This window comes from Bufo gargarizans, chromosome 2 (genome assembly GCF_014858855.1).
Source record: "Bufo gargarizans isolate SCDJY-AF-19 chromosome 2, ASM1485885v1, whole genome shotgun sequence".
NCBI classification, from domain to species: Eukaryota; Metazoa; Chordata; class Amphibia; order Anura; family Bufonidae; genus Bufo; species Bufo gargarizans.
This window is the reverse complement of record NC_058081.1, coordinates 89,080,686-89,103,852: the sequence shown is the minus strand read 5'-3', so window position 1 is coordinate 89,103,852 and position 23,167 is coordinate 89,080,686. Positions and strand designations below refer to the sequence as shown.

The 23,167-nt window shown below is 42.7% G+C and overlaps 1 protein-coding gene across 2 annotated transcripts in view; it reads right to left on the bottom strand.

The window, feature by feature from the left end:
* Window positions 1-23,167, bottom strand: part of ANTXR1 (ANTXR cell adhesion molecule 1) — a 207,805-nt gene that overhangs the window by 10,280 nt on the left and 174,358 nt on the right. For both annotated transcript variants that reach the window (XM_044279268.1, XM_044279269.1), the window contains one exon: window positions 16,069-16,149. In XM_044279268.1, the coding sequence (XP_044135203.1) occupies window positions 16,069-16,149 (81 nt within the window). The remainder of the gene's footprint in view (window positions 1-16,068; window positions 16,150-23,167) is intronic.

Here is a 23,167-nt window from a genome sequence, read left to right as displayed (position 1 = left end):
AGAGTGACTTGAAAATAGCGCGGACGGAGGATAAAAGATTGTTTTTTCCTGCTTTTACCACATCTGACTGCAGGAAGAAAACACACTGCCGGATACTTGAAGGTACTGTTGGCAGTTTGGGGTGGTATTTGCCGCTGACAGGTTCCCTTTAATACATTCAAATGAGCCTATAGGAGCAACCAGGCTGCTGCCATAACTTATAGAGGCTCAGCTCTCTCTACAACTGCCGCTCTCTCTGCACTTTGAATACCTCAGTGCAGCAGAAAATACTGCCTCAGCAGAAGCAAATACCACAGTGCAGCACAAAATACTGCCAACCCTCACTAGAGTATTCAACTATTTCACCTTACTGTGGACGGAGGACACCTGCAGCCACTGACCAGGTCAGGTGCATTTTTACCAGATACTGAGAGCATCAGATCGTTATTTACCCACCTGTAAGGAGGGCTCGGGCAGGCCCCTGTGCATCAGTCTACCAAGAAATTTCCCTGTAGGGTCTATGGTCAGTCCACACCTGGTATTACGCCTGATGTAGAGACTTAAGTTGTCTCGATAGCTCACTTTGTAACATCATTGCTTCTATTTTTGTTGGCCATTAGATGGTATCAGACCTGCAAGACTCTTATTTTGTTTCTCTTAATGAGACCAATAACCCAGTTTCTACTGGCTAACACGGTGCCACACTTTTTTCTTTTGTATGTTTCAAAAGTACAGAATACATAATCTTTCACTATGGTATTCCAGAGGTTGCATGATAAAATGGCAGAAAAGCTGGAATAAAAAAGGATCAGTAGTAGTGTAGTATTTGGATCCAGATCTTGGCTTCTGTAGCTTTTATGGTTTGAGATAGCTTGAAATCTTGAAATGAAGAGTAAAATCTAATATTAATATATATAGTGAATTAACTTTAATTCATCAGAGATAATATGTTTTCTTTAAAATAAATTCCTTCACTGCTAACTCTGGAGTTGAAACTATAGCAGAGCAGCGGTAGCCTTAAAGTGGAGCTGGAGTGGATCAGCTCCAAATCTGGAACAGTCTAGAGGTATATGTAAGAGTTTCTGGGCCAACCTGGAACTGAATCCAACCTAAGCTGGAACTGGCAAGCCAAGTGCAGCGCCAATTCCGTTATAATGGATACAAACTGTTTAAAATACTATGGAAGCATCAGCAAAGTGGAATAGCTTTGGAGGACCACCTTTAGCACCAAGATTTTGATGCTCATAGAATTTTTTGAGGGAATATATTACTGTACTGTAGACCAGCAACAAATATGGGCCATGCTTTCTAAGGCTACTTTCACACTAGCGTTCATAGGTCCGTTCGTGAGCTCCGTTTGAAGGAGCTCACGAGTGGACCCGAACGCCTCCGTCCAGCCCTGATGCAGTCTGAATGGAGCGGATCCGCTCAGACTGCATCAGTCTGGCGGCGTTCAGCCTCCGCTCCGCTCGCCTCCGTACGGACAGGCGGACAGCTGAACGCTGCTTGCAGCGTTCAGCTGTCCGCCTGGCCGTGCGGAGGCGAGCGGATCCGTTCAGACTTACAATGTAAGTCAATGGGAACGGATCCGCTTGAAGATGTCACCATATGGCTCAATCTTCAAGCGGATCCGTCCCCCATTGACTTTACATTGAAAGTCTGAACGGATCCTCTCAGGCTACTTTCACACTTAGAATTTTTTCTAAGTTATTAATGCAGACGGATCCGTACTGAACGGAGCCTCCGTCTGCATTAATATGATCGGATCCGTTCAGAACGGATCCGATCGAACGCTAGTGTGAAAGTAGCCTAAACATGGCTTGTTGTACTAATCAGGAAGAATGGGGTTAACTTTTATTTCATGCAACTGAATTGTAGCTGATTTCCTATCTGTTTGATAAGTAGCCTTTGAAGATAGCGCTCATCCCAGTTTCCTACCTTCTGTAGTTAAATCGTTGTATAAATATGGAGAATGTTGAGCTTCCGAACATGTGAGAAAACCGCAGGAATCCCCATGTGACCTGCGCTCAGATGTTATTGGAAGCAGCTGGGACCGATAATGACCTATAACAACCTACTTCTCCTCCTTGCTGCAAGCAGCAAAATAACAGGACGAACTTTTGTTTTAATTGTATTTAATATATCTTGCCAACAGAGGGCAACATGAGTCTTAAAAAGCATTTTTTGTCCGAAGGTCACTATACTTTCCATTAATGTTAGGCAGTTATTTGGAAATAATCTGAAGATCGGATTCTGTCTTTAGTAGAAGCAAACAAAACAAATATGCTGCATGCACTAACATACATACTGCCGTATTTCTACTAGTTCTACTATATAGTACCGACTGGAGAAGGCTCAGTTTTGCAATGTGTTAGACCCAAAAACAGCTGTCCAGCGTCAACATCTGGTAGCCATATCTTGGGCATTTTATTTACCTATGATGGCACTGTCCAAGTGGATCTCTAGAACTTGAATGGGTCTTGGGGAGCTAAAAAAATAACATAGAACTGAGTCACCATAGTCTTGGCTCCTTTTGTACCATTTGGTCTTGTATTATCCAAAATGATGCAAAAACCATTGTCAGGCCTTAAAGGGGTTGGCCTGCAAACAACATTTATCACCTATACCCAGGATCGCTGCTACATTTATGTTCCCTGGGGGACTGAACTGTTAGAATCCCCACTGATCATAAGGACAGGGGTCCCTGAGTCCTCTGTGAGAATGGAGAGCTAATGTGCATGAGTGACAACTACACTATTCATTGTCTGTAGGACTGCTGAGTAGTGTTTGGCTATCTCTGTTAGTCCCTTAGAAATGAACAGAGGGGTGGCTATGTGTGTACACCACCACTCCATTCACAAAGGGACCCCTATTCTCATGGATGCTAGGGATCCCAGTGTTTGATATCCCAGAGATCATACAATTGTCACTTATCCTTTGAATAGCTTATAAATGTTGGTCATGGGCCAATCCCTAGCATGGTGTGATATTTCCACTGCTTCACAGTAGGCAACACCCTGCCATAGGTAGGGGTGCAGCTAGAATGCAGATTAGTAGACTCCATACTGCCTCTAGAACTTAGGACCATAGTGGCTTGTTTCCCAAAAACACTGAACCCCCACTGGGCTGTCTCTGCCCCTTCCACCCACCAGTCATAGAGGCACACTGTAGTTTCCCACATTTCATCCTGCACAGACAAACTCACTAAAGTGTACATTGTCTGTAAAACACGCGGTTGAAAGAACATTACTAGGATTGGGATATCTCCTATTACTGCTTCTGGTTTCCAGGGTGAGGTCCGCTCCCTTGCCCTGTTGTCTCCTAGGTCTATAAGCGCTGCAGTCTATTAGGAGAATCGACTTCTTAGTCACAGAGTCAGGAGCTGATGTCACTTGATTGACAGATGTAGAAAGAAGGAGGTCATCTGGAGCAGAAGTGGACATCATTCACAAAAATTCCTACAATCATGTAGTATAGCGTGCTATGTCTGGTACAAAGGCCACATGTTGTTTTGTCATTCCACTTTACGGAACAAAAACATTTTGCAATACCTTATGTTTTGAGTTATAGATGGCTCCAGACAGTAAGACACATAAAAAAATATCTAAAAAGAAAATATTTTGCTGCATTTGTAAGGACTAATAGTTTATCGTGTAGGCTGGGTTCATATTTTTTTTCTTTTGTTTTGCTCCATTATAGCATGCTGGGCTATTTCGTCCTCTAATTGAGTCTCCAAAGCATTTATGAATGAAACGTGAGCAGCATGGCTTACTATTGTAATTCTTTTGATAAGCAAAAAACAAACTGAAGCAGCATACTATAGCACATTGTCCATACTTGCCAACTCTCCAAAAATGTCTGAGAGGCTCCCGGAAAAAAAGGTGACTCCCTAGACTCCCTGGAAAAGCTTGCAAATATCCTTGGGTGGATTCTCTGGAGGGCTGCTTTCTCCATCCATGGGTACTAACTGTATGTGGTGCTGGGATGCTGATCATTGCTAATGATACTAATGAGGGAACTCTTGGGTAGAATTAGCACTATTTGGTCCACTGTAGAGGGCACTATTAATAATGAGGGCACTCTGATAATTAAGATGGTGGTGGTGGGACCTGGGGAGCACTATTACTATGGGGGGGGGGATTATCTCTATGGCACTCTTATTACATGTCAAGATAGACATAATAAGAAACATAACAAGAAAAAACTGAAATAAAAAAAACAACTCTATTCCTTTGAAGGTCTTAAGAGGACCTGTCACCACAAAATGCAATGCAATCTGAAAGCACCATGTTATAGAGCAGGAGAAGCTGAGAAAATTGATGTATAGTTCTGTGAGAAAGATTCAGTAAAACGTGTAATTTATACATATATATCTTTGCTTTTTCCACTTCCTGTGAACAGCTATCGGTAAAGGGAGGATGTGCTATCAGTGACTGACGGCTATCTCTGTATGCACACTTATGCACACAATGCTATCAGTCACTGATAACACCTCCCCCGTGTAACAATGCTGTTCACAGGAGGTGGAAAAAGCAGAGCAATAAATGTATAAATTACTAGGGTTGATCACATATTCGAATTGCAAATTTTATTGCGAATATTTGCCCTTCGAGAATTCGCGAATATTTAGACTATAGTGCTATATATTCGGAATTTCGAATATTCGAGATTTTTTCTTTAAACAGTACACATGATCCCTCCCTGCTTCTAGCTTTTGAGCCAATAAGAAGGCTGAAATATCTTTGATTTTAGGAGTAGTGTTGATTGCAAATTTTCGTAATGGGAATTTTCGCAATCAAGAAAATAATGACTGGAGATCACGAATTCTCAAATATATGGTGAATATTCACCCAAATAGTTGCGAAATATCGCGAATTCGAATATTGCTCCTGCTGCTCATCACTATAAATTACAGGTTTTACTTAATGTTTTCCCACAAAACTAATCTTGGTTGAACTTGTTGGCTTATTTCTTTTTTCAACCATATTAACTATGTAACAATATGTAACTATGTAATCTGACCAGCGTCTCATGCTCTCTAACATAGTGCTATCAGATTGCATTGCATTTTGTGGTGACAGGCCCTCTTTAGACAATGTTACACTGTGTCATTATTTTCTAAAAAACTAGGCCAAAATACAGAAGCTGTATGTGCAAAATGAAGTACACCCTAACTGCTTACATAGGAATTAAGAGGGTAAGTAGCAACCAAGTGCTGCTAATCCAATGCCATTGATTAATTGATCATCAGCACCTCTAAAAAGCAGAAGTGTGTGTCAACACCACCAAGGAGGAAAGACATCAGCAATGATCTTAGACAAGCAATGTTTGCTGCCCATCAATCTGGGAAGGGATATATGGCCATTTCCAAACAATTGGCTGCCCATCATTCTATAGTAAGAAAATTATTCACAAGTGGACAACAGACAATCTTCTGAGTAGTGGAAGAAGACTATGGGCCTCAGGCAGTACAATTAGAAAAAAATGAGCAAGTATGGCTTTTTTGGAAGGATTGCCTGGAGAAGCTTCTTTTTTATAAAAAGAAAATGGCAGCATGGCTAACGTTTGCAAAGTTGCATCTGAACAAACCAGAAAACTTCCAGAATGATGTAATTAGGACAGATGAGACCAAAGTAGAGATGTTTGATCATAATGCACAGTGCCACATACCAACTGTTAAGCAGGGTGGTGGAGGGTTGATGATTTGGGCTTGTTTTGCAGACACAGGACCTGGGTACCTTGTAGTCATTGAGTTGACCATGAATTCCTTTTTATACCAAAGTATTTTAGAGTTAAATGTGAGGTAATCTATCCAACAGCTAAAGCTTGGCTAAAAGTAGGTCATGTGACAGGACAACAATGCCAACCACACCAGCACATTCAGCCAGAATAGCTGAAAAAGAAAAGGATCAAGGTGTTCCTGTGGCCTGGTCAAAGTCCAGACTTCAACCCAATTGAATTGCTGTGGAAGGATCTTAAGAAAGCTGTGCAAAAAATAAATACCCACTAGCCTCAATGAAGTGAAGCAATGTTGTAAAGAAGGTGGGCCAAAATTCCTCAAGAATTCTATAAGAGACTGATAAAATAATACAGAAGACAATTACTTCAAGTTATTCCTGCAAAAGGTTCCACAAGCTATTAATTCATGGGGTGTACGTAGCTGTCCACATATGGCTTTTCCATGTTGGCTTTCTTGTAGAATAAATAATGAAATGATGGAATCTGTTGTATGTTAGTTATCTGAGTATGTAATTACCTAATTTTAAGACTCTTTCAAGACCAGATGTTTTTTTAATTATGTTCTGATATGTAAAAAGACCAGATGCTTTTTATTATGTTCTGATATGTAACACCATAGAATTAGAGGCGAGCAAATCAATTCTAAATGAATTTCACAAAAATTCTTCTTCCAAATGAATCAGAAGTTTTGGCGATTTGCTTCGGACTAATGGCACAAAACGGTGCCCGCCATTTTACTTTTAAAATTCAGTACACTAGGGGAGGGAAACATGGCCTCGCCAACAGACTTGCCCACAATGCTTTGCAGACAGCCTGACAGCTAATCAGGAGGAAGGATATTGGCTAGTCTATCAGGTTCTGTTCTAGCTGTAATGCATAGGCGCCATTTGAGCTCAGCCGCTGATGTGAGAAGATACGTCTACCATGTCTCTGACAGACACCAATTAGGGACACAATCCAACCATCTTAGGGTCTTGCAGGAATAGTGTAGTGATTGTAAAGAAGATATATTTAGTTAGATTAAATTTCTAGGTAGAAAGTCAGGTTTTATCAATAGGGGTAGTCTACTGTATGTCTTACAATTAGGGCAGCTCCTTAAGCTGTTCATAACTTGATATCTTGCACTGACTCCACGAAGATCATATTAAGAGACAGTACTCTTTTTTTCTGTGCATGAGATAGCCAAAACATGTTGCAAAGCTTCTACAGTCCATGAGTGTTTCATCGGCATATATCCCCAGCATCATCAACAGCATATATTTCTCTGCATTAGCTACACAACTGCACCTTTCTAAAAACTAATGTTTATAGTGCACAAGTAATCTTATCTTACTGTTCATAGCATGGAATGTTTATTTCTTACAAAAAAAAAAAAATGTAAATTTTTGTAACTATTCATAAGTGTGCAATTTAACACATTTTAGTGCCTCAGCATCAGTATATAGTGGGTTCCAGGGGACTAAAAAGAAAACTGTAATTTTTCAACCATTTATAAGTGCATAATCTAGTATCCAGTGTACAGTGTGTTTAGAGCAGGGGAGGTTTAATTGGGCCTGTATGTATTACCAAAAAACCTTTAGCAATTTTTCCTCTGTTTATAAGTGTACGAAGAAGCATATTTTCCAGTATTACTGACAACATATAGTTCGGCCACAGACTGTATCCAATTATGCTTTCTTTCAAAACAACCGTAATTTTACTACAAAAATATTATTTAGCATAGCCTAGTGTACCTAACCTGACATTTGGGTCTGTTGGTGCAGGCTAAAAAGTCAGACCTAGGTCAAGCTCATGTGTTGGAAGCGGGAATGTGGTCCCATGTGTTCATTTGTCTCCAGAATGCCGTCCATTAATTTGTTGGACTCTGTCTAAGTGCACTTTTTTTTTCTAAACAATTAACAAAACTATCTAGAAAAAACTCCATGTATCTAAATTGTGTAGCTGACCTAACATAGATTGTACTAGACTCCGTCCAATTGGCAATTAAAAAAAGTTATAAAAACAGTTTCCCAAACACTATGTGTATCAGAGTTTTCTGTGGTGCACCAAAAATCTGCATAAAAAGTGGCGCAATTTGGCACTATTAGCTGCAATTTGGCACAGTTAGGCCCCTTACACACGGGCGAGAATTCCGTGCGGTTGCAATGCGTTCACCTCATGCACTGAATCCGGACCCATTCACTTCAATGGGGCTGTTCAGATGAGCGGTGATTTTCACGCATCACTTGTGCGTTGCGTGAAAATCGCAGCATGTTTTATATTCTATGTTTTTCACGCAACGCAGGCCCCAAAGAAATGAATGGGTCAGCGTGATAATCGCAAGCATCTGCAAGCAAGTGCGGATGCGGTGCAATTTTCACGCATGGTTGCTAGGAGATGATGTAAGTAAATTGATAAAAGTCCATTTACTGTATTTTTTTCCCTTATAACATGGTTATAAGGGAAAATAATAGCATTCTGAATACACGTGGTGAGCGCGATTATGTCATCAAAGGTCCTTTGGCAGGTCCTGAAATAAGAAGAAAGGAGAAGATGCTGGCTGCGTGAACAAGTAGATGAGGTGAGTTAATTCTTTTTTTTATTTCCAGAGCCTGGAAACTATAGGCCGGTAAGTTTAACATCTGTTGTGGGTAAACTGTTTGAAGGTTTTCTGAGAGATGCTATGTTAGAGCATCTTAACGGAAATAAGCAAATAACGCCATATCAGCATGGCTTCGTGAGGGATCGGTCATGCCAAACAAATTTAATCAGTTTCTATGAGGAGGTAAGTTCTAGACTTGACAGCGGCAAATCAATGGATGTCGTATATCTGGACTTCTCCAAAGCATTTGACACTGTACCACAATACAGGTTAGTATATAAAATGAGAATGCTCGGACTGGGAGAAAACGTCTGTAAGTGGGTAAGTAACTGGCTCAATGATAGAAAACAGAGGGTGGTTATTAATGGTAAATACTCAGATTGGGTCACTGTCACTAGTGGAGTACCTCAGGGGTCAGTATTGGGCACTATTCTCTTCAATATATTTATTAATGATCTTGTAGAAGGCTTGCATAGTAAAATATCAATTTTCGCAGATGACACTAAACTGTGTAAAGTAATTAACACTGAAGAGGACAGTATACTACTACAGAGCGATCTGGATAGATTGGAGGCTTGGGCAGATAAGTGGCAGATGAGGTTTAACACTGACAAATGTAAAGTTATGCACATGGGAAGGAATAATGCAAGTCACCCGTACTTATTAAATGGTAAAACACTCGGTAACACTGACATGGAAAAAGATCTAGGAATTTTAATAAACAGCAAACTAAGCTGCAAAAAACAGTGTCAGGCAGCTGCTGCCAAGGCCAATAAGATAATGGGTTGCATTAAAAAGGGGCATAGATGCCCGTGATAAGAACATAGTCCGACCACTTTACAAATCATTAGTCAGACCACACATGGAGTACTGTGTACAGTTCTGGGCTCCTGTAAACAAGGCAGACATAGCAGAGCTGGAGAGGGTCCAGAGGAGGGCAACTAAAGTAATAACTGGAATGGGGCAACTACAGTACCCTGAAAGATGATCAAAATTAGGGTTATTCACTTTAGAAAAAAGACGACTGAGAGGAGATCTAATTAATATGTATAAATATATCAGGGGTCAGAACAGAGATCACTCCTATCATCTATTTATCCCCAGGACTGTGACGAGGGGACATCCTCTGCGTCTGGGGGAAAGAAGGTTTGTACACAAACATAGAAGAGGATTCCTTACGGTAAGAGCAGTGAGACTATGGAGCTCTCTGCCTGAGGAGGTGGTGATGGCGAGTGCAATAAAGGAATTCAAGAGGGGCCTGGACGTATTTCTGGAGTGTAATAATATTACAGGCTATAGCTACTAGAGAGGGGTCGTTGATCCAGGGAGTTATTCTGATTGCCTGAATGGAGTCGGGAAGGAATTTTGTTTCCCCTAAAGTGAGGAAAATTTGCTTCCCCTAAAGTGAGTTTTTTTTTGCCTTCCTCTGGATCAACTTGCAGGATGACAGGCCGAACTGGATGGACAAATGTCTTTTTTTTGACTCGCGCGATAAAAACTGAACATTGGAACGCAATCGCAGTCAAAACTGACTGCAATTGCATACCTACTCGCACCTAATCTGGACACGCTTGTCTGCAAGGGGCTTTAGGGTTTCTAGTTTCTACACTTTTTTCAACATGCTAAGATGACCCATTTAGTTCCAAAATAGCACCCCAATTCTGGCACTCCATCTCAAGGTAAGCCTACCAGGAATTGGTATACAGTCAAGAGAAGTGTCTATCCCTGCACCTGCCTGAGCCACTGCAATAGATTTGGCACTGGTCTAGGCACACAGTCTAGAAAATCATCTGTTCTAAAAAAGAAAAGTTATGAAAACTGACTTGCAGTTCCATGCCTTCACCAAAATTTGATTCTGCTTTATGGTAATACTACCTCTGGCTAGTTGGCAATTTTTTATTTAAATTTTTTTTTTTAAGTGGTCTTGTTCTAAAAAGGCATTAACATTGTCTTTCGGTTCCATGCCCTCACAAAAATATTAAATTCTGATGTATGGTATTAGTACCTCTGGCAAGCTGCAAATTGTTTTTCTAAAGAATTGTTTAAATTGTCTTGTTCCCAACAAAATTGATAAAAATTATCTTGCAGTTACAGATCTTTGCCAAAATGTAAAAAAAATATTGTATCTGCCCAAAAACCATAGATATATAAAGCTGCTGTTATGCCCAGGGACAGTATTTATCTTTCATGGCCCACTAGATCACTGTTTTGCATAGTAACGGTCCCATTGACATCTCCATGTTTGTGGAGCTCTGGTTTCCACACTAGGCTCTTATCCACATCCTTCCTCCATGTCCGTTTTAATGGGCTTTCTTCCATCCCCAACAGAAACATGGCATAGACTGGCTTTCACTCCCTCTCTCCGTTCTTTCATATGTGCAACTGAGGTGTTGACATGTCATCTTAGAATTGATGAGCCTGGGCGAAAGAGGCGGTCAGTTGCTAATTTGCAATGAGCAACAAAAATTTACAGCTGGATGTCTCCCTGACAACTTCAAGTGGGAATGGTAGTCAGCGACAATAGCAGGAACATCATAGTTGCGCTGCATTTGGAGGAAATAAGACATGCGGATGCACGACACCACCACAGCAGGGAGCATGTGTTTTCTTCACCTCAGACAGTGTGGCTGCTCATCAGGAAGACATTTCAAGTACTTAGACCCTAGAGGCCACCAATTTTCTGGTAGGGACAACAGCATCAACAATATCATACCCCTGATATTTAGAGCAAATGCTCATGCTGATGCAACAGTGGTTGCTTACATGCTGACAAGTGTACCATTAGTATCACAAAAGGTTACCACTACTAGATTGTTGTCTTGATGCTGTAAGGGGGGGTCAAAATTGTTGTATTACCAGAATATTCTCTGTACACAGCTTGCCGCAGCTTTCGTCCAGAACAAGCCTGCCACCCACATGGTTGACCAGGAGGTCCCTCTCTGTCCCTTGTTGCATTACCGACCTTCCGGCATCTTTGCTATGACAAGTAGAACTACAGCAGCAGCCAATTCAGTTTGATGAACTACATAGAGTAGTTTGCTATTGATAAACTTTTTCAGCCTCCAGTGTACTGTTAGAGAGGGTATTCAGCGTGGCAGGTGGTGTTGTCATACTCAAGTAGACAAAATTGTGTCATTGCTGACAGTGGCTATTTAGTGGCTTCCGCTGACAGTGGCAACCGCTGTCTGCCTGTCCATCATGTTCCATACTGTACTGCTGCCACCACAACTGTTACTCTGCCTACTACCTTTACTACTACCCCTACACAACTGCACATCTCCTGTTAGGTTCCATGCTGCTGCCGCCATGGCTAACTGTTACTCTGCCTACTACCTTTGCTACTACCCCTACACAACTGCACATCTCCTGTTAGGTTCCATGCTGCTGCCGCCATGGCTAACTGTTACTCTGCCTACTACCTTTACTACTACCCCTACACAACTGCACATCTCCTGTAATGGCTGTTACTGTCACTGCTACTACCCCCACACATCCACATGTCTCCTGCATTGTCCATGAGGTTTCAAACTGTACTTCTGCTCCTGCCATGGCTATTACTGCCATTGCTACTACCCCTACAAAGCCACATATCTCCTGCATTGCCAATCATATTCTATACTGCACTGCTGCCACTACTATTACCTCTACACTGCTGCACATTTCCTGTATTGTTCATCATGCATACTGCATTTCTGCCACTACTATTACCCTTACTCATCTCCTGCCTTGTCTGTGAGGTGTACTGCTGCTGCTCCCACAAAACGGGATAATTTTTGGATGCTTGTTCAGAATGTGTGTATAAACATTGACAGGCACCTATCCACAATATGGGTCAATTTTTGGAACATTTTTATTTTATTTTAAAAGGCATAACAAATCTGATGGAGCAGTGTGTTTTTACACAGGTTGCTTGTTAACAACCTTGTGTTTGCCATGTGTTTACTTATCTAAGCTATGATCCTCCTACTTACAGTTTTGTTCAAAATGCTCTGGTTCCAACTGCATGATGATTACAGACGTCCAGCATGCAGTTAAGGGAATCTTTCACTATGATATTCACTGCTAACCCAGGCATAATGCCTTGTAAGGCTAGTTTAGTTAATGTATTGATCCTTTGCTTTATTCTGGAGAAACAGTACTTTCAATCCATATGCAAAGTGCACCAAGCGTGAGCTCAAGCCACATTAAAAAAAAAAATTAAATTTTATATGGTAAACAGAAAATAAATCAAAATGGTAATTTTGCCGTTTTCTGGTCGCTTCACCTCCCCCCCAATTTTTTTTTTATAAAAAGTGACTAAAAAGTCATACACACCCCAAAATTGTATCAAAATGAAGTACAGATTGACCTGCAAAAATTGAGCTGTCACTCAGCTCCGTACACTTAATTACAAAAAAGTTATAGGGGTCAGAATATGGAGATGAAAAAGAAATATACTTTTTTAAAGTTTTTTTTTCCGCACTAAAGCTCAAGAAAAACAATATAAATTTGGTAATGCTGTAATTGTACTGACCCGGAGAATGAAGGTGACAGGTCAATATTATTGCATAGGGAACGCTGTAAAAACAAAACTGTATATTGTTTTCCAATTCCACCCCATTTGGACTTTCTCTCCATTACATTGTAAGCAATATTAAATACTGCCATTAGAAAGTGCAACTTGTCCCACAAAAAACAAGCCTTAATACAGCTATGTGAACAGAAAAATAAAAATGTTATAGCCCCAGAAAGGCAGGGATTAAAAATTAAAAACATAGAAAGAAAAACCCTCTGTGGGCAAATGGGTTGAAATGCTTGTGGCCTACATTCACAATCCCCAAGATTCAGACAACACATCTACAAGTTGTGCACCCAATTTTTTAAAAATTTTTGGGAATGGAATAATATTAGTGTAAGTTACCAGCATTACATTGACACTGGGAGAAAGTCGGGAAAAGTCAAGCCCATGAATGTAAAAAAGCACAAAAAACACAATAAACATCACCACAAAATGTTTTTCTTTAGGATATATGTGTGTACTATATATCTTATATAGTTTTAAATTCTCAATTTATAGCTTATCTATCCAAAGAAAGCATTCCAATTCTTCCAGCTACTTGATCTGTTCCAGGACTCTGGTGCTGAAATAGTTCAGAGTTAAATGTAGTCTTTCTACCACAAAAATGTAACCATGACCTAATGTTTAGATTCCTTTATAAGCCACAAACAAAAGAGAAACAATTTAGACCCTTGATCATTGCCAAGAGTTTCGTAACCCCATTTCATTACTTCATTGCAGATAACAACACTTACTTAGATGAACTTTAGTTTTACTTGGATTAATTTAGATCTGTTAATTTGTTGTCATTTTTCCATGTAGAAACAATATCCTATAATATATACAGTTACAAAGAAAAGTAAGGATGCAGTGTAGCATTGCAGTGTCCCAGCACACAGTCTAGGTGTCGCCACTAAAATGGCTTCTCAAATCTCCGCCATGGCAGAAGAATGTTTCATGCTGAGGAAAGGCCTGAGCTAGCTGTCCCTCTCTATCTCAAATGACTGGTATCATGGCCAAAGAGCTGCTGGCCAATTGTCTGTGGTTCAGTTGTCTGGCTGGCTCCCTGGTCACAGTGCTGGTGACTCAGGGTCTGTGGCTCAGCATCTCTATCTCAGTGTCTTCTTCTGGTCACTCATGCAGTCTGGAAGAGTCTCTCCTACAGAACACTATCTGCAGATTAGCAGCATCTCTCCTACTAAATATTGGACCCATCTGCAGACAACTAGGGGTTCTGACTGTTCCACTTAGGCTAGTTGCACTCTGTGCAATGGTTTTCTTATGGACAATTCTCTGCATATTTGCTGGGTTGCAGCTAGATCTCCAAAGGTCCCCATTCTTGTTAATGGGGCCTGAAGGGGAACCTTGTACTGAGAGGGTTTGTGTGGAGAAGCACAGACTAAATAGAAAAAAATGTTACAATTTCAGCCTCTCAAAGACTTCTATAGAATATCAATACAAGTCTATGGGAATGATTAACCCTTTCGCTACCAGCGCCGTACATGTACGGTGCTGGAGCGATGTGTAAATATGGCGCCAACCTGCATGTGCAGCGGGCGCCATGGCCGGCAGATTAAAAAAATATAAAAGTTTAAATCACCCCCCTTTCTGCCGTACAATTAAAATATAAATACCTAAATAACAATAAATATAAACATCATGGGTATTACCTCGACTGAAAATGCCCATACTGTTAAAATAGAAAAAAAATCCAATACGGCGAATGGCGTAATGGAAAAAAAGGGTCAAAATAGCCGATTTGGCCTTTTTTCATTGCTTCTTCAAAATGGCATCAATAAAGAATAGAGATTGTCCCGCAAAAAATGAGCCCCTAAACAGCTCAGTAGACATAAGTATAAAAAAGTTATGGGGGTCAGAATATGGTGATGTAAATTTTTGATAAAAGTTTAAATTTATTTTTACACTATTTAGACATGGAAAACCTATACATATGCGGTAGTAGCTGTGGAAGATTTCTAACTCCTCAGTGCATAGATAGAAAGTCCCAAAGTCTCTCAGTGTCAGCTGGCTGTGCGTTAACTCTTTCCACAGTGCAATGCAGATATAAGGCACTGACAGTGCACATGAACAGGTTATATTATAAGAAACATAAAATGCAGTTTAATAATATAAAACAGTACAAGTGCACACAATAGCATTAATCATAGTGCAAGTTAACCTTTCAAAGTGAAATAGAGGAGGGAGTTGAAGGCTTTACATAGCAGCAATAGAGGAAAATGTCCACAAGCATCCTTACTCTAAAGTACTCTTGCTCCAAGGCACTACACAATAACAGACGTACCACCAATGGGGCTCTAGCACCTTTGGATCCCATAGTGTATTCAGTCACACAGGTAAGCAGGTGATGCATTGACTCTTAGAAGCACAATAATATAATCATCCAAGGAGGATACATTTATGTTTTAAAATTTATTTAGTGAATATTTACAGCATTCCTTCATGTGCAGTGTTATGTGAAGTTGTTGGCAAAAGACAATGGGAATCAGCAATATTTTTACACAGTCTTGCTCACAATGTCATCCAGTGATTATACATATAAGTCTAAAGCTGGCCTGAAGATAGGAGAAGGTAAAATAAATTCACTATAAAATGACTTCTACCTTAATAAATGATTATATTAAAGGATGTTGATGCAAACCGGAAAAACACTTAAAGGCTATCTACACCTTTGGATGCAATTTTATTTATTGTGCAATGTACTCATTTTGAGCTAAAATTCATTAATTTTTTAATTGATCTTTATTAAAAATGTTGAACCCTTGTCTCTGTGCATCCTTGATTTTCTCTAGTAGCAGGCTCTGAATTTTAACTCTGTTCTATCAAGCAGTTCAGCTGATGGCTCCTTCTCTCTTATCTTATAAACACTCAATAAAGCTCAATTTTACTGAAAAGGATGTGGCTTTAATAAGTGTTTATGAGCTTTTAGTAATTTAAAGATAAGGTTTATTAGCTGACAGTTACAAAGTGAAAGTACCATTCACACAGCTAGACAAACATTTAACCATTTGTGACCGAACGGGTCAACATTTTTAATAAAGACCAAATGAAAAAATATATTTTTAGCCCAAAATGAGTAAAATGCAATTATTAAAAAAAACTGCCCCCGAAGGTGTACGTAACTTTTTAGTACACTTTTCATTGGTTACTGGTACACCTACTGTATCTTATAAAATTCCTGAATGTAATATACATATAACAGCAACATCTTTACCTTATCTCCAGGCTGTGGTCTCATCACTGACACCCGACTGTATCCTTTTCTCAGAAGAAGCCACAAAGCATCAAGTTTGCCCTGAAATACATAAATATATAAAAATATGTTTCTGTACAGATGGAATACTAGAGAAGAGCGAATCGAATCCCACGAAGTGGAATTTGATCTGAATTTAAGGATAAATTAGATTAGATTTTCCTAGTACTTCATGTAAGTGAATCGATTTAACCTGAAATAGTATAAAAAACTAAAAAATTCATTCTTATCGCCTCTATTTGCTCGTGATGGGCAACCAGCCGCCACCCTGATTAAAGATCTCGGCCAAAATCCTGTGCGTGGTGATGTATGACGCCACTACGGAGGCCAGCGTGATGACGTAATCTCGTGCCGCGCGAGATTTCACGCCAGATCTTCATGCCAGATCTACGTCACGATCAAACGTATGAGGTAAGTTTGATTTAATTTTTTTTTATGTTAATTTTACACTGTTTTTAAACTTAGATGCCGCGATCATGTATGAACGCGGCATCTGAGGGGTACAATGACGGGGGGTGGCGCTATCGCAGCTCTCTGTCATTGTACCTACTACTTACAAAAAAATGCGCTTCGTGAGTAACTTGTCACAAATAGAGTTGAGCGAACACCTGGATGTTCGGGTTCGAGAAGTTCGGCCGAACATCCCGGAAATGTTCGGGTTCGGGATCCGAACCCGATCCGAACTTCGTCCCGAACCCGAACCCCATTGAAGTCAATGGGGACCCGAACTTTTCGGCACTAAAAAGGCTGTAAAACAGCCCAGGAAAGAGCTAGAGGGCTGCAAAAGGCAGCAACATGTAGGTAAATCCCCTGCAAACAAATGTGGATAGGGAAATGAATTAAAATAAAAATTAAATAAATAAAAATTAACCAAAATCAATTGGAGAGAGGTTCCATAGCAGAGAATCTGGCTTCCCGTCACCCACCACTGGAACAGTCCATTCTCAGATATTTAGGCCCCGGCACCCAGGCAGAGGAGAGAGGTCCCGTAACAGAGAATCTGTCTTCATGTCAGCAGAGAATTAGTCTGCATGTCATAGCAGAGAATGAGGCTTCACGTCAGCCACCACTGCAACAGTCCATTGGCATATATTTAGGCCCAGCACCCAGGCAGAGGAGGGAGGTCCCGTAACAGAGAATCTGTCTTCATGTCAGCAGAGAATTAGTCTGCATGTCATAGCAGAGAATGAGGCTTCACGTCAGCCACCACTGCAACAGTCCATTGGCATATATTTAGGCCCAGCACACACACAGGCAGAGGAGAGAGGTCCCGTAACAGAGAATCTGGCTTCATGTCAGCAGAGAATCAGTCTGCATGTCATAGCAGAGAATGAGGCTTCACGTCAGCCACCACTGCAACAGTCCATTGGCATATATTTAGGCCCAGCACACACACAGGCAGAGGAGAGAGGTCCCGTAACAGAGAATCTGGCTTCATGTCAGCAGAGAATCAGTCTGCATGTCATAGCAGAGAATGAGGCTTCACGTCAGCCACCACTGCAACAGTCCATTGGCATATATTTAGGCCCAGCACCCAGGCAGAGGAGGGAGGTCCCGTAACAGAGAATCTGTCTTCATGTCAGCAGAGAATTAGTCTGCATGTCATAGCAGAGAATGAGGCTTCACGTCAGCCACCACTGCAACAGTCCATTGGCATATATTTAGGCCCAGCACACACACAGGCAGAGGAGAGAGGTCCCGTAACAGAGAATCTGGCTTCATGTCAGCAGAGAATCAGTCTGCATGTCATAGCAGAGAATGAGGCTTCACGTCAGCCACCACTGCAACAGTCCATTGGCATATATTTAGGCCCAGCACCCAGGCAGAGGAGGGAGGTCCCGTAACAGAGAATCTGTCTTCATGTCAGCAGAGAATTAGTCTGCATGTCATAGCAGAGAATGAGGCTTCACGTCAGCCACCACTGCAACAGTCCATTGGCATATATTTAGGCCCAGCACCCAGGCAGAGGAGGGAGGTCCCGTAACAGAGAATCTGTCTTCATGTCAGCAGAGAATTAGTCTGCATGTCATAGCAGAGAATGAGGCTTCACGTCAGCCACCACTGGAACAGTCCATTCTCAGATATTTAGGCCCCGGCACCCAGGCAGAGGAGAGAGGTCCCGTAACAGAGAATCTGTCTTCATGTCAGCAGAGAATTAGTCTGCATGTCATAGCAGAGAATGAGGCTTCACGTCAGCCACCACTGCAACAGTCCATTGGCATATATTTAGGCCCAGCACCCAGGCAGAGGAGAGAGGTCCCGTAACAGACAATCTGGCTTCATGTCAGCAGAGAATCAGTCTGCATGTCATAGCAGAGAATCAGGCTTCACGTCACCCACCACTGCAACAGTCCATTGTCATAAATTTAGGCCCAGCACTAGTGTTGAGCGGCATGTCCCATATTCGAATTCGCGAAATTTTGTGAATATTCGAAAGAATATTCGTAAAATATTCGCGATTATTCAAATTCGTTATTATTTCGCATATGCGATAATTCGAATTATCGCATAATACATATGCTATGCAAAATTCACATGTGCGCTAATGAAATCGCCTTACGAAGATTCGCAACTCAATTCAATCACTAATGTATGAATGCAATGCCCTTTGCCTCTGTTCTGGGACAAGTGTAGATATTCGCATGTGCGCTAATAAAATCGCCTTACGAAGATTCGCACCTCAATCACTTTCTAGGGAATGTGAGACTTTTGGGAATCAATCGAGATACAGTGGGGGGTGATGACAGTAGTTGACAGAGTACAGATCAATGTAATCTGTAAGGTGGAAAGTAAAATAAAAAATACGAATATTCGTAAATCGAATTTTACGAAGTTCTACGTATTCGCGAATATGGTGCTATACTATATGAATGCACAGGCCTTTGCCTCTCTGTTCTGGGGACAAGTGTAGATATTTGCATTTGCGTTAATAAAATCGCCTTACGAAGATTCGCAGCTCAATTCAATCACTAATGTATGAATGCAAAGCCCTTTGCCTCTGTTCTGGGACAAGTGTAGATATTCGCATGTGCGCTAATAAAATCGCCTTACGAAGATTCGCAACTCAATTCACTAATGTATGAATGCAAAGCCCTTTGCCTCTGTTCTGGGACGTGCCGATATTCGCATGTGCGCTAATAAAATCGCCTTACGAAGATTCGCGCCTCAATCACTTTCTAGGCAATGTGAGTAAGATCTGAGCTGTTGGACCTTTGGGAAACAATCAATTATATGTGTACTGTAATTTTGTGGGGGGGGGGGGGGAAACAAAAAACGAATATTCGTTTTTACGAATATATAGCACTATATTCGAAATATTCGCGAAATCGCGAAGTTGCGATATTCGCGAAAAAAATTTGCTTTTCGAATATTCGCGCTCAACACTACCCAGCACCCAGGCAGAGGAGAGAGGTCCCGTAACAGAGAATCTGGCTTCATGTCAGCAGAGAATCAGTCTTCATATCATAGCAGAGAATCAGGCTTCACGTCACCCACCACTGTAAGAGTCAATTTTCATAAATTTAGGCCCAGAACCCAGGCAGAGGAGAAAGGTCCCGTAACAGACAATCTGGCTTCATGTCAGCAGAGAATCAGTCTTCATATCATAGCAGAGAATCAGGCTTCACGTCACCCACCACTGCAACAGTCAATTGTCATAAATTTAGGCCCAGCACCCAGGCAGAGGAGAGAGCTCCCGTAACAGAGGATCTGGCTTCATGTCAGCAGAGAATCAGTCTGCATGTCATAGCAGAGAATGAGGCTTCACGTCACCCACCACTGCAACAGTCCATTGGCATATATTTAGGCCTAGCACACAGGCAGAGCAGAGAGGTCCCGTAACAGACAATCTGGCTTCATGTCAGCAGAGAATCAGTCTGCATGTCATAGCAGAGAATGAGGCTTCACGTCACCCACCACTGCAACAGTCCATTGGCATATATTTAGGCCTAGCACACAGGCAGAGCAGAGAGGTCCCGTAACAGACAATCTGGCTTCATGTCAGCAGAGAATCAGTCTGCATGTCATAGCAGAGAATGAGGCTTCACGTCACCCACCACTGCAACAGTCCATTGGCATATATTTAGGCCTAGCACACAGGCAGAGCAGAGAGGTCCCGTAACAGACAATCTGGCTTCATGACAGCAGAGAATTAGTCTGCATGTCATAGCAGAGAATGAGGCTTCACGTCAGCCACCACTGCAACAGTCCATTGGCATATATTTAGGCCCAGCACCCAGGCAGAGGAGAGAGGTCCCGTAACAGACAATCTGGCTTCATGTCAGCAGAGAATTAGTCTGCATGTCATAGCAGAGAATCAGGCTTCACGTCAGCCACCACTGCAACAGTCCATTGTCATAAATTTAGGCCCAGCACCCAGGCAGAGGAGAGAGGTCCCGTAACAGACAATCTGGCTTCATGTCAGCAGAGAATTAGTCTGCATGTCATAGCAGAGAATGAGGCTTCACGTCAGCCACCACTGCAACAGTCCATTGGCATATATTTAGGCCTAGCACACAGGCAGAGCAGAGAGGTCCCGTAACAGACAATCTGGCTTCATGACAGCAGAGAATCAGTCTGCATGTCATAGCAGAGAATCAGGCTTCACGTCAGCCACCACTGCAACAGTCCATTGTCATAAATTTAGGCCCAGCACCCAGGCAGAGGAGAGAGGTCCCGTAACAGAGAATCTGGCTTCATGTCAGCAGAGAATCAGTCTTCATATCATAGCAGAGAATCAGGCTTCACGTCACCCACCACTGTAAGAGTCAATTTTCATAAATTTAGGCCCAGAACCCAGGCAGAGGAGAAAGGTCCCGTAACAGACAATCTGGCTTCATGTCAGCAGAGAATCAGTCTTCATATCATAGCAGAGAATCAGGCTTCACGTCACCCACCACTGCAACAGTCAATTTTCATAAATTTAGGCCCAGAACCCAGGCAGAGGAGAAAGGTCCCGTAACAGACAATCTGGCTTCATGTCAGCAGAGAATCAGTCTTCATATCATAGCAGAGAATCAGGCTTCACGTCACCCACCACTGCAACAGTCAATTGTCATAAATTTAGGCCCAGCACCCAGGCAGAGGAGAGAGCTCCCGTAACAGAGGATCTGGCTTCATGTCAGCAGAGAATCAGTCTGCATGTCATAGCAGAGAATGAGGCTTCACGTCACCCACCACTGCAACAGTCCATTGGCATATATTTAGGCCTAGCACACAGGCAGAGGAGAGGTTCATTCAACTTTGGGTAGCCTCGCAATATAATGGTAAAATGAAAATAAAAATAGGATTGAATGAGGAAGTGCCCTGGAGTCCAATAATATATGGTTATGGGGAGGTAGTTAATGTCTAATCTGGACAAGGGACGGACAGGTCCTGTGGGATCCATGCCTGGTTCATTTTTATGAACGTCAGCTTGTCCACATTGGCTGTAGACAGGCGGCTGCGTTTGTCTGTAATGACGCCCCCTGCCGTGCTGAATACACGTTCAGACAAAACGCTGGCTGCCGGGCAGGCCAGCACCTCCAAGGCATAAAAGGCTAGCTCTGGCCACGTGGACAATTTAGAGACCCAGAAGTTGAATGGGGCCGAACCATCAGTCAGTACGTGGAGGGGTGTGCACACGTACTGTTCCACCATGTTAGTGAAATGTTGCCTCCTGCTAACACGTTGCGTATCAGGTGGTGGTGCAGTTAGCTGTGGCGTGTTGACAAAAGTTTTCCACATCTCTGCCATGCTAACCCTGCCCTCAGAGGAGCTGGCCGTGACACAGCTGCCTTGGCGACCTCTTGCTCCTCCTCTGCCTTGGCCTTGGGCTTCCACTTGTTCCCCTGTGACATTTGGGAATGCTCTCAGTAGCGTGTCTACCAACGTGCGCTTGTACTCGCGCATCTTCCTATCACGCTCCAGTGCAGGAAGTAAGGTGGGCACATTGTCTTTGTAGCGTGGATCCAGCAGGGTGGCAACCCAGTAGTCCGCACAGGTTAAAATGTGGGCAACTCTGCTGTCGTTGCGCAGGCACTGCAGCATGTAGTCGCTCATGTGTGCCAGGCTGCCCAGGGATAAGGACAAGCTGTCCTCTGTGGGAGGCGTATCGTCATCGTCCTGCCTTTCCCCCCAGCCACGCACCAGTGATGGACCCGAGCTGCGTTGGGTGCCACCCCGCTGTGACCATGCTTCATCCTCATCCTCCTCCACCTCCTCCTCATCCTCGTCCTCCTCGTCCTCCAGTAGTGGGCCCTGGCTGGCCACATTTGTACCTGGCCTCTGCTGTTGCCAAAAACCTCCCTCTGAGTCACTTCGAAGAGACTGGCCTGAAAGTGCTAAAAATGACCCCTCTTCCTCCTCCTCCTCCTCCTCCTCCTGGGCCACCTCCTCTTCCATCATCGCCCTAAGTGTTTTCTCAAGGAGACATAGAAGTGGTATTGTAACGCTGATAACGGTGTCATCGCCACTGGCCATGTTGGTGGAGTACTCGAAACAGCGCAACAGGGCACACAGGTCTCGCATGGAGGCCCAGTCATTGGTGGTGAAGTGGTGCTGTTCTGTAGTGCGACTGACCCGTGCGTGCTGCAGCTGAAACTCCACTATGGCCTGCTGCTGCTCGCACAGTCTGTCCAGCATGTGCAAGGTGGAGTTCCACCTGGTGGGCACGTCGCATATGAGGCGGTGAGCGGGAAGGCCGAAGTTACGCTGTAGCGCAGACAGGCGAGCAGCAGCAGGATGTGAACGCCGGAAGCGCGAACAGACGGCCCGCACTTTATGCAGCAGCTCTGACATGTCGGGGTAGTTGTGAATGAACTTCTGCACCACCAAATTCAGCACATGCGCCAAGCAAGGGATGTGCGTCAAATTGGCTAGTCCCAGAGCTGCAACGAGATTTCGCCCATTATCACACACCACCAGGCCGGGCTTGAGGCTCACCGGCAGCAACCACTCGTCGGTCTGTTGTTCTATACCCCGCCACAACTCCTGTGCGGTGTGGGGCCTGTCCCCCAAACATATGAGTTTCAGAATGGCCTGCTGACGTTTACCCCGGGCTGTGCTGAAGTTGGTGGTGAAG